Raw genomic sequence first — 12,985 nt, 5'->3', positions numbered from 1 at the left:
CGCCTTCAGAACTGCCTTAATTCTACGTGGCGTTGATTCAACAAGGTGCTGAAAGCATTCTTTAGAAATGTTGGCCCATATTGATAGGATAGCATCTTGCAGTTGATGGAGATTTGTGGGATGCACATCCAGAGCACGAAACTCCCGTTCCAACACATCCCAAAGATGCTCTATTGGGTTGAGATCTGGTGACTGTGGGGGCAATTTTAGTACAGTGAACTCACTGTCATGTTCAAGAAACCAATTTGAAATGATTTGAGCTTTGTGACATGGTGCATTATCCTGCTGGAAGTAGCCATCAGAGGATGGGTACATGGTGGTCATGAAGGGATGGACATGGTCAGAAACAATGCTCAGGTAGCCCGTGGCATTTAAACGATGCCCAATTGGCACTAAGGGGCCTAAAGTGTGCCAAGAAAACATCCCCACACCATTACACCACCACCACCAGCCTGCACAGTGGTAACAAGGCATGATGGATCCATGTTCTCATTCTGTTTACGCCAAATTCTGACTCTACCATTTGAATGTCTCAACAGAAATCGAGACTCATCAGACCAGGCGACATTTTTCCAGTCTTCAACTGTCCAATTTTGGTGAGCTCGTGCAAATTGTAGCCTCTTTTTCCTATTTGTAGTGGAGATGAGTGGTACCCGGTGGGGTCTTCTGCTGTTGTAGCCCATCCGCCTCAAGGTTGTGCGTGTTGTGGCTTCACAAATGCTTTGCTGCATACCTCGGTTGTAACGAGTGGTTATTTCAGTCAAAGTTGCTCTTCTATCAGCTTGAATCAGTCGGCCCATTCTCCTCTGACCTCTAGCATCAAAAAGGCATTTTCGCCCACAGGACTGCCGCATACTGGATGTTTTTTCCTTTTCACACCATTCTTTGTAAACCCTAGAAATGGTTGTGCGTGAAAATCCCAGTAACTGAGCAGATTGTGAAATACTCAGACCGGCCCGTCTGGCACCAACAACCATGCCACGCTCAAAATTGCTTAAATCACCTTTCTTTCCCATTCTGACATTCAGTTTGGAGTTCAGGAGATTGTCTTGACCAGGACCACACCCCTAAATGCATTGAAGCAACTGCCATGTGATTGGCCGATTAGATAATTGCATTAATGAGAAATTGGACAGGTGTTCCTAATAATCCTTTAGGTGAGTGTATATCTTAGGCCTTCCTCTTCTCCGCTTATCAGATAAAACTCATCTTTTTATGCTGGTGTATGCGAAGGTGCAATTTAAAGGAAAGAAGAGAGTCGATATTACAAATGTCTTGTGGGAGAGAGTTCCAGAGACGAGGGGCCGCTGGACTGAAAGCTCTAAACCCCATGGTAGTCAAGTCGAGCAGGAGGGATAATAAGATTGATAGAGGAAGAAGATCCAAGGATACGGGAAGGAATGGAGATGTGAAGAAGATCAGAAAGATAAGGGGGGTGCCAGATTATGGAGGGTCTTATAAGTAATAAGCGGAATCTTAAAATCGATGTGATATTTAATAGGGAGCCAGTGAAGCTGCTGAAGGACAGGAGTGATGTGTTCTGTAGAAGGCATTCTGGTAATAATATGAGCTGCGGCATTCTGAACCAGCTGAAGTTTGTAAAGGAGTTTGTGAGGAAGACCAGAAAGGATAGAATTACCGAAATCAATACGAGATGTCACCAGAGCATGAACAAGAATAGCAGTGACTGGTAGCTGAAAGAGATGCGGCCGATATGACGCAGATGGAACTATGCAGACCGAGTAACATTATTAATACACGCCTCAAATTTTAAGGTGCTATCGAGAATAACCCCTAAGCTCTTAACCTGGGAGGAAGAAGAGATTAGAGCATTATTAATAGTCAAATACATTTATCCAAAAAAGATTTAAAACAGGGAGGCCCAGTTGCTTCCCCGACTATTTCTCTCGGTTCCCCCACAAATCTGTCCCTCCGGTCACATATTGTAGGCAGAACTAAAACCAAATACCGTACACTCACATACATAAAATACACTAGCAAGCCAACAATAAAGGAATCGACACACCAATTTTTTTATTTTTATCTGTTCTGGGAACCTTTGACAGGCTAGAAATCAGCTGAAATTTCATATTTGCTTTTTAAATTTTCTTCTTCTTCAGCGGCCTTAAGAATGCCTTCCAAATATCACTGCACCCATTGCAGGCAGACAGCGTGTGAGTTCATTTTTAATGTTTTACTCGGTAGCACCTTGACATCCCGTTGCAGATATTGTGATTTATGCATTCGTCAAGCCACTCCGGTGAAATTTCTGTCAAATTAGCAATGCTGAACCAAAGTGATCTTGTCAAAGAAGTAAATAATTCTTCAAAAACAGGAGAACACATTTTAGCAAAGAGCAAGAAAAGGAAAAAGAATAGTACGACTCAACCATATAAGAATATCTAACATTTTGGTTACGTTATACAACTTTACAATCAAAAGGGCTAATTTATTTAAATCAAAAAGGCTAATTTATGTAAGGGATTGATTGTCAGGCATTTACAACACACCAGAATAACTATATGATTTATACAAAAAAAACAAGATAATGGAAGGGAATCTGGCATAAAGCAGTACCATGTGTATGCATTCTGGGGACGCTCTGGTGCCCGACTTCTTCTGTGGCATCTTGTAGTCATGGTTCCTCACTCACCCTCATCCATCTCAATTCAGGGCTACAAGGCAACTGATGCCCTGTATGGAATTTTTCCTGCCATACACCCACTGCTGCATTTGGGTTCATTGGATTGGAGAATTGTGATGCCCGGTGCCCGCAGCCATGGGCACCAGCCTCTATTGTTGGCATCAATTTAATCTGAATTCATTCTGAAGGGACACATTTCCAACCTTTGCCTACAGATGCATACTCCACCTTAGGCTTTATGATGGTGACCATTCTGCTTTGCGTTTGGTTGAATAATTTATCACGTATACACACACACACACACACACACGTGTTATGTCATTACCCTACTGGTACTCCAGCCAGATTAGCAGTATTTTCATTTGAAGGTCACATTATCTGACTATAATGAGAATATTAAAGATGTAGTTTGTTGTTCTGCATTGACTTATTGTATGTTCTGTCCACACTGCTAGATTAAGCAGGTTATGCTGCTTGCTATATAGCACAGATCGGGTAGTGACAAGGACAGCCACTGCAAGTAGAGAATGTTGATCCCCTCCATCACAGGCTCTACAGATGTTAGTTAAACATGGTGATAGGAGCTCAGGAGACACAGAGAGACATAAAGCACTCAGAGTATCATGGACTTCGACTATAATTCATCAACAGTCATTGACCACAATAATCAGCCTAGCATAGTTGGCAGACGCTTCCCAAGCTGTCAGGGACACTTCAAAGACCGCTGCACCAAATGGTTATAATCAAATCAAAACCAGTTCAGTTTCCCATTGACTTCAAAGTATTTCGCTGAAATTCCCGCTCCTTTCTACATTTGAGCGGAAAATCAAGGCAAAGCTCATTAGTAATAGTCAGGTACTGTATATTTAAGCTAAATGAAGTTAATGTAATTCTCTCAAAGTGTGAAAAAAGGGAATATCATAGTTTTAGTATAAAAAGGTGTTCATTTTAAAGTAAGCTTAACTTTAAATAAGCAAATAATGACAACCAAAAAAAAAAATCGCCGAGACAGATTATGCCTCTGTTGAAAAGAGAACAATCTGATCACTTTGTTTCGATGTCAATTAAACATGTCAATGTGACATCTAAGACATTTATGTCAGGATACCTAGAAACAGCCACATAATACCGGACAATATTATCTCTTTAAGATAAATTAGATGTATAAGGTAAAACATTCCTTTGAGCAAATTGTTCCTATAGGAATATTTTGATAGATAGATAATTACGACAGACAGATGTGAAAGTCACTACTGATAGATAGATGGATAGATATTAATTTTAGTATAGTTAGCAGGATGGATAGATAGACAAAGAGACACAGAAAGATAGACAGCAGAGCCACATTCATTTTAGTGTAGATGGCAGGACAGACAGACAGAGAGACATTAATTTTAGTGTAGTTGGCAGGATAGCGAAATAGATATTGATTTTAGTGTAGTTGGCAGGACAGACAGACAAAGAGATTAATTTTAGTGTAGCTGGCAGGATAGACAGACAGACATTAATTTTAGTGTAGCTGGCAGGACAGACAGACAGAGACATTAATTTTAGTATAGTTGGCAGGACAGACAGACAGGCAGACAGATAGATAGTAAAGGTACAATATGAAGGATGGATAGATAGGAAAGGCACTATATTACATAACACATCTTATGAAAGGGATAATAGATAGACAAATGATATAGTGCATTTCATATTTATCTATAACATAGAGTTTATAAATGAGCCAATATAAATAGAGACAGATAGACAGACAGGTCTTTATTTGTCCCCAGGGGGAAATTTCTCATTTTAATGACACTCCATCAATAACTAAATAAATATTACACTATTATTACAAACAACAACTTAGAAACACCTTAATATTGTAGTAAGGGGTAAAAAATATACATTACCAAACAATTAAAAAATAGATTGTTGAAAACTACATAAATTAATAAAAATCAGTCATTAGCACAACAGCATCAGCATTGTTAAGGAAAACAAAACCAACATCTGTTAAGGGATAAAAGAAAACTGGGACATCAAATAGCATGTTTGACATCAAAAGAGGACAAAGAATTAGATATGGAGACGAGAAACATCAAATGGTAGGAAATCAGTGATTGCCGAAAAAATTTAAAAAAATTAAAAAACCAAACCCCACCTCCCGGTCGTTTATTGTGCGTCCTCTTCTTCCAGATGCATTTTACTGCTTTGTTCTTCCCATAAATAAAACTGGCAACCATAAAGAATTTTATATCTTACATCACCTAAATCAGCAGCATGAAACATGTCTGGATACTGAAGTCTATTTTACGGTAAAACAAACATGTTTAAACCATCGATAAAATAATAATAGAAATGTGAAAGAAAAAATAATGTATGCTGCGTAAATAAAAATATGACAAAATTCAGTTGGTTTCCTTGTCTGCGCTTTCATTAACAAGCCCAGTGTCCTGTTTGTAATTATAATTATGATTAATAACAAACATCCACACAAACAGACATTTGATGAAGTGCCTTAATATCCTCAGTCCCACTCCAACCATCTCAGGTTGTTAAAGCTGACGTTCTTAACTTGTGGCTTTAAGGATTTTTTTCCTTTTTGTTTGCATGCAAAAATTGTGTAGAATGCCTAATATCTTGTTTAGGATTTTGATTGATAACATAATATATGATGAATAGAATTTTTTTTTGTTAAGCTACAATAAATGCAATATGTGTAAATGATAAGAATTCTTATGAATTAAAACGAAGACAAGTAAAGACACCACACAAACACCTCCAGTGATAAGGAGGAAGACTTCATTGGACGACAGTTTAAAGTGAGACCTTCAATGAGACAATGGGGGGAAAACAAACAACTACTGTATTATATGCATTAGAAAAGGAGTTTAAAGGAAAACATTTCATTTAGTCCTTTATTTCAATTAACAGAAATGACTTACCGTGTTATTTTAGTTTTGACCAAAAGTGGTTTCCCCCAATCTCTACACTTGAGATGACTGTAAAGAGTGCCTTCTCTTACAAGCTTTACATGTCTTTGTTAAATTTGTACATTTCTAAGCAGCTCCTACCCCAGACCCTTCATGAGAGCAGCCCCTCTTTCACTATTTCCATGTTCTGTAGGTTTAGTGTAAAAAGCCCGAGCACAGGTGGCGTACAAACCCTGCTTATTGTCTCACGTCGAGTCACACAGGTGACTGCTTCAGGTAACGTTTAACAGTTTAGACACGGAGTCTGACAAAAAGTCAAGCCAGCACAATTCACTCTGTGTGGCACCACTGCTAAGGTGCCCTTATAGGATTTATGGTTAAAATTCTGTTATTAAACAAAAGAGCAGCAGCAACAGTTATACGTCAGTTTAAAGAAGAAATCAATAAGAAATTACATTGAAAGTCATTGCAGAAAAAAGGAAAATTGCCATCAACCAAAACATGTGATTTCTGAAACAAATCCCCTGATCAACAGCCCATAAGAAATCCCCCTCTTCTCGACAGAGCACAACACTTCCTCAACATCCTGTATGCATTTAAAAAGTATATATGCCTTCAATAAGTTCACAATACACAAATTCTGCTTTAAATCTGCTTTAAAATAAGACCTTAAACATCATCAAAGCATTCTGAATATACTTTTATTTTGCCTTATTTTCAAAATTTCTAACTTGGCCTGCCCCCAGGAAAATATTTCAGTTAAAACAGATACTCTTCATTTCTGAGATATCGGGACTCCTAACATCAAAACAAACAAACAAACAATTTCTGTGGACTCTCAAACTCAAACTTCATAAAAACAGACAGACAGACCGAGAGATAGAGAAAGGCGCTATATGATAGACAGACAGACAGACTCATAGACAGACTCAGAGAGATAGACAGACTCATAGAGAGATAGACAGACAGACGGACAAATAGACAGACTCATAGATAGATAAACAGACAGACAGACGGACAAATAGACAGACAGACTCATAGATAGATAGACAGACAAATAGACTCATAGATAGATAAACAGACAGACTCATAGATAGACAGACAGACAGACTCATAGATAGACAGACAGACAGATAGATAGATAGATAGATAGATAGATAGATAGATAGATAGATAGATATGAAAGGCACTATATAATTAATGGATTGATAGGCAGGCATGAGAGGTGATAGAATTAGAGCAGAGTCTGGTTTACTGACTACACTCTTAACATTGCTGGTTCTTTAATGGTACTTTACTGGTTTGTGTGGTACTTCGTAGACCCAGTGCTTGACAAAGAACGGATTCATTCTAAGTAGGGTTGTCTGTGTATGAAATTTTTTCTTTGGGCTTTCAAACAGTTCCTTATATTCTGAGACAATCAATACTTTTCCGGTCTAGTACACTACCTAGCATGATACTAACAGATAAAGAAGAGCTGAACTTAGTTTTGTGTTCTCGTATGCAGCAGGAGTCCATTAAAATCAGGAACTCATTGTTATTTCACACACTTGTTATCATCTATTCAAGGTTGCTGACGGAGTCCGTTACAGATCTAAATAAATAAAAGGTTGATTCTGGAACTTTCATGCGCATGGTCCTTTTGGCAACCAAAAACAGTTCCCCTACGGCACTGCTCTGAAGACCACTTTGGCACCTTTATTTGTAAGGCTGCAGCTCTGTGTCACGCTGCCAACGTTCCAAATGCCAATCTTGTGCTTCACATTCTAGTTTTGAGTCCCCAGCCTGGCTTTGCTGCTGTGCCCTTCATTTTGATGAATTATGGAGACCAGTTCCCTGGTAAAAAGAAAACACTGCAGTTGTTTAAAACTTTCTTCTTATTTCAAGACTATTTTGTGCTAATGTTTTTTCCTATGATTTGTGATTTCTTATTGTATGCAATGCTGTTACCCAGGAATCCACTGGAAAGTAGCACCCCTCTTCTTTTTTTATTAACCTGGGCCCCCACTCTGCAGCGTTCTTCTCCAAGTATATGGATCTCTTGTCAGACGTGCCACGCATTATACATTTAGATGGCTGCAAATCATAAAATATGAAACTGCAATGTTTGCCAGGCTCTCTGTGACATCACGTGCCCCAGGCAGATCAGTTTGTGAGCTGGAGACATTACAAATCTGCTTAACGTTCAAACTAGACATCTCCTTTCTATTCCTGTTCTTTTGCTTTTTCTAATTTCAAAAGAATTTGATGTTAACTTATTAATAATTGAACACTGGTGAGCACTGCAAAGTCCTGATGTTTAGCATTTTAATGGCGGAGTGGCGTAGCAGTTAAGGCTTTGCACTTCAAACCCTGCTGTCGGGTGCGCACGCATGGCAGACAGCTTAAGGGCTTTGGTGACGGTAATTTGATTAATGACGGGCAGATCCCCCATGAAGATTCAAGCTCTGCAACACATTGGCATGCAGGAAAAGGAGCCGATACTCTAGGTAGGTACTTCAAGAATCTTTGAGCAGCACGATATAGTGGTTGTGGGGAAAGAGGGGGGTCTCTTGTTAAACTACGAATGCCACAAGACAATAACATTTGATTGAGAAAGTGGGGGAGCAGCCTTAAGGCTCTGACCTTCACATCTATAGCGTAACTTTAATCACCGCCACACTAAGAACGGTACCCTAGGTAGAAATCGGAAGTGGTGCCAGTACTGCGTATGGGTGAGTACCAGCACACCTCGGGCACTGGGTCAGTCTAAAAATTTAGATTAGCCTAATCATCAACATGGTGTTGGAACAGAGGCACGGCTGCCTCACAGTTAAGAGACCAAGTGTCATGTCCGGGGTCCCCCCGGGTGGAGTTGGCATGTTAATCCCCGTGTCTGTGAGGGGTCTTCCAGGGGGGCTCAGATTTCCTCTCCCGGTACAAAGACATGCAGGTTAGGCAGATTGGTGATGCTGAACTGGCCCTGGATAAGTGGGTTTAGAAAATGGATGGATAGTTCTACAGGGCTGTCCAGATCTAATTATGCAGATCCAGATCATCTGTATGGCTTTGATTTATGCTGGGATGATTCCAGTTTGGCACGAAGATGATTCTTCATGTCGTCAGTTTGCACACTTCACGATGGTCCGGGATATTTTGGGCAATTTTCTATGTAATAAACGTAATAAGTTACAGCATAATGAAAATTGCATAATTAGATCTTGACCACCCTATACTGCGACGTTGTAAGCTCTTAAATAAATGACTTACAACATGAAGATAGAAGTAAATAGGACCCAACATCTTTGTGGGATTTAGCATACGACACCAAAGTAAAAAAAAAAAAAAACAACACTAAATATGATTGGGTAGTCTTTACCCGATTAACCTTTGCGACTTTAACATGCTAAATTTGCAGTATTGGTTAGACGGATTTATTTGGATGTGTTTAATGCATTACATTTGGGGTTTCTTTCTAAATTCCCCCCTGGGAACAAATAAAGTTCCATTAATCTCTTTATCTACCTATTATATAGTACCTTTTGTGTCTAGCTTACCTACCAATTGTATAGTATCTTTTGCATCTATCATTTAATAACCTTTCGCATCTCCCTAAATGCCCACCCACCTTTGACATCTACCCATCTACTATACAGTGCCTCTTACATCTACCTACCTATAGTACCTTTAGTGTCTATTGTATAATAACATCAGCATATCTATATGTAATATAACACCTTTTACATCTGCCTATTATATTGTAATTTTCACATCTACCTACCTATTATATAGCATATTTCATATTTACCTCTCTTTATATTATATAGCACCTTTTACATCTACTTACAGTACCTGTTATATAGCACCTTTAACATTTACAATTCTATATTTAATATAGCACCATTTACATCTTTCTATTATATAGCACTTTTCACATCTACGTACCTATTATATGGCATATTTCACATTTACCTATCTATATATAATATAACACCTTTTACATCTAACTTCCTATTATATAGCACCTTTAACATCTACAAATCTTCAATGTAATATAGCACCTTGTACATCTATCTATGTACCTATTATATAGCAACTTATACATCTACCTACCTATTATATGGCACTTTTCACATAAACAGTACATACCTATTATAAAGCATTTTTCATATTTACCTATTATATAGCACCTTTTACATCTACTTACAGTACCTGTTATATAGCACCTTTAACATTTACAATTCTATATTTAATATAGCACCATTTACTTCTTTCTATTATATAGCACTTTTCACATTTACGTACCTATTCTAGAGCATATTTTGCATTTACCTATCTATATAACACCTTTTACATCTAGACTACCTATTATATTGCACATTTAACATCTACAAATGTATATGTAATATAGCACCTTGTACATTTATCTATGTACCTATTATATAGCAACTTATACATCTACCTACCTATTATATGGCACTTTTCACATAAACAGTACATACCTATTATAAAGCATTTTTCATATTTACCTATCTATATATATATATAATACAACGCCTTTTACATCTAACTACCTATTATATAACACCTTCAACATCTACAAATCTATATGTAATATAGCACCTTTTACATCTACCTATTATATAGCACTTTTCACATCTACCTACTATCATACAGAATGTTTCACATCTACCAATCTAAATATAATACAGCACCTTTTACATCTGTTATACAGTACCTTTCACATGTACCTCTGTATCCTGTCTATCAAATATCGCCCTTTACATCTCTCCGTTTGTCTCTCTCTCTCTATCAAGTATACCTTTTACATCTACCTGTCTTGCCCATCTTTACTTAAAGCATGGCACTTACATTAACCTAAGTGGGTATAAATTGCTCCCTCAGTTTCCGAGGGGTAAACCATATACTTTATTTATTTGTTTACAATGCACGCTGCTCCTCGACTAAAACATTCAGTTGTGCTCACGACGATCGTTTCCCTCGCACCGTACTGCATGTCAAAGCCTCCCGCGCACTGTAAGGCTGCAGTCGAGTGTATTCCACGACAGCCACCCTAGCACTGCAGTCTCCGCGGATTATTCGGGTGCAGCAAAAGGTAACTTTACAGACATCACGAAAGCGGCGGATTCGTTTACCAATTGTTGAGTTTTATGCCTTGCTAACAGTTACATGAAATATTTGCACGGACAGCAGGAAGAGTTCCCCCGAGAATTAAATACCTTTACAGTTTACTCGATCTCAAAGATCTCCCAGCCCAAAAAAAGGGGGTTTGGGGGAGGAGGAAATAAAACAGCAATCAGGTTGAATCATTAAGTTCAGATGTTAAGGTGTCAAACTGTTATAAAGAGCCCTGCAGGAACAAACGACCAAAAAGTTACAAAACATAAGCTCACAGTCGGATCAGCACACTAATCAAGCACTGTAACCACACTGCGGCAATTTCACAGGTGACAACATTTTTTTTAAAGCATTTTCTTTTTCGTTTTAATATCAAAGCCGCAACGCCAGTATTCGTATTTATCCAACATTTCAGCAGTCGCCTACTCGGCTGTACCTGAGAGGCTTGTAAACTTGAAACCCACCGTTAACAAAGCGGGCGACACGCGGAGTTGCAGCAGCAGCAGTAGTAGTAGGTGGATCCGCGGACACTGAAGCATGCAGATATCGTTTCACGCACACTTAAAAGTCGAATCGGGATCCCCCAATGCCTTCACATAATACAGTGCACTGAGGTTTATATAAAGGTGCCTTACCTTGATGGGCTGGGTAGGCTTACACTTCACATGGTGGGAAACGGTGGCGGTTTGATTCATATTTCAGCACTTTGGACAGAGCACGCAGATCCACTAAGCGCTCTCAAGACAATCCCACAGCTTCAAGTAACCAAAAGAATCAGCTGCTCCGGTTGAAATATCCTTATTTCCTTCCACCGACTCCAATAGTTCCGCACCTTGTAAGAGGCGATCGTCGCAGTTAAACTGGGCGCTCCGACTTCTCTCCGCCAGTCGCTGCAGATGTTTCACACTCTCTGTGTAATACAACGTCAAAGCCCGCACTATGCGCACCCCACCTCCGTGCCGTAAAGCCCACTCGAATTTAAGCTTGGAAGTCTACCGTAGCCAACTGGGAAAATAAATACATACATAAATAAATAAATACGAAGATTCGCATATCATATCCAACAAATGACTTGGCTTAGCGTTCAAAACGTGCAGTGCGGTGTGAGGGGAGAGCGGCACACGCGGCACTTCACGAAGTTGATGCCGATTGTGTTGACCGCAGCAGTTCTATGAATGGGCTGCCCAGAAATTCGACGAAAGTGTCTTGCAAACACCCCGGACGTGTTTAATATTCATCAGGTCATTAGGAGAGGGTCGTTTAGTTTACAGGAGCTGCCCTCTTGGCTCCCCCGGACCCCGTATCTCATTTGAATGAGCATCTCCTCTAAAGTGAGTCCGAATTACCCACAGGCAGTCTTTTATTAGATTGTTTGATTCATATGTTTAGTTAATTATTTATCTATCAATTAAGATCTGAAGACTTGAAGCACATTTTTTCTTTTTACCCTCCTGTCTGCCATCTGTTCAGAACAGCACGGTGACGTTAGTCATTTCGACTTGAATAGTCAAATAATTATCTTTAAAATAAAAGCGCATTTCGCTCTGAAAACAAACCAAATGTAAATCTCGGGTCCTTTACGTGATACTTTCTTCAAGTAAATCAAGGTCAGTATAACTGTAATGAAAGGTTGAAAAGCCCATAACCTGTACGCCTGAGCTGAACAGAACCATTAATAATAATGCTCCACTACTCACTTCATTTATTTTTGGAAGAGCACGATATTCATTAAGTGAAATGGGGTAAGAATAAAATTAAGATAATTTACTTTCACACTCGATGCATTCGGATTGATATTTTCATATACCATTTTCTCGTTTGGAGGCTAACCGTCTCACTCCATAGCATTCCCTGTCGGCTTCCAGAAATCATTGCTCATCAATTTCTCTATACAGTGGGAGAACCGATTTCTCATTTCTGTTTCTCTCCCACCGTATCCCACCTTTCCTTGCTCTATAATCCTAAAACAATTAGACTGTTTTTTCCTTGTGCTTTTCAGAAATATCGGGATAATCAAGATTTTCAATAAACAATTTCTAATAGAATTGGGGACAGGTGACTAAAGCAAAGGGACTAAACCAGGGGTCTGCTAAATTGGCTCTGAAGTGCGGCTTAGTGTTTTATTTCAACCAGACTGCTGAATTAGAAACACATTCTTACCAATAACTGATCTTATTTAATTGTATGTTTCTTGTCAGTGGTTTCATTCTGCCATGTCAGTTAATTCTTATATCGTAGAGCTTTTTGCTTTCCAAGGATGTCATCCAAATGATTTGCAGCCTAAAGTGGATGTGTGATTGTC

The 12,985-nt window shown here is 39.0% G+C and overlaps 1 protein-coding gene across 1 annotated transcript in view; it reads right to left on the bottom strand.

Annotated features, from left to right (window-relative positions):
• The window catches only part of LOC120530791 (inactive dipeptidyl peptidase 10-like), an 898,875-nt gene extending 886,867 nt beyond the window's left edge, over positions 1-12,008 (bottom strand). The window contains exon 1 of the mRNA XM_039755400.1: positions 11,319-12,008. Within this exon, the coding sequence (XP_039611334.1) occupies positions 11,319-11,378 (60 nt within the window). The 5' untranslated portion in view covers positions 11,379-12,008. The remainder of the gene's footprint in view (positions 1-11,318) is intronic.
• Positions 12,009-12,985: the final 977 nt, after the last annotated feature.

This window comes from Polypterus senegalus, chromosome 6, assembly GCF_016835505.1.
Source record: "Polypterus senegalus isolate Bchr_013 chromosome 6, ASM1683550v1, whole genome shotgun sequence".
In the NCBI taxonomy this organism is placed as follows: domain Eukaryota; kingdom Metazoa; phylum Chordata; class Cladistia; order Polypteriformes; family Polypteridae; genus Polypterus; species Polypterus senegalus.
The sequence above is the reverse complement of the archived record's forward strand: the minus strand, read 5'-3'. Positions and strand labels throughout refer to the sequence as shown.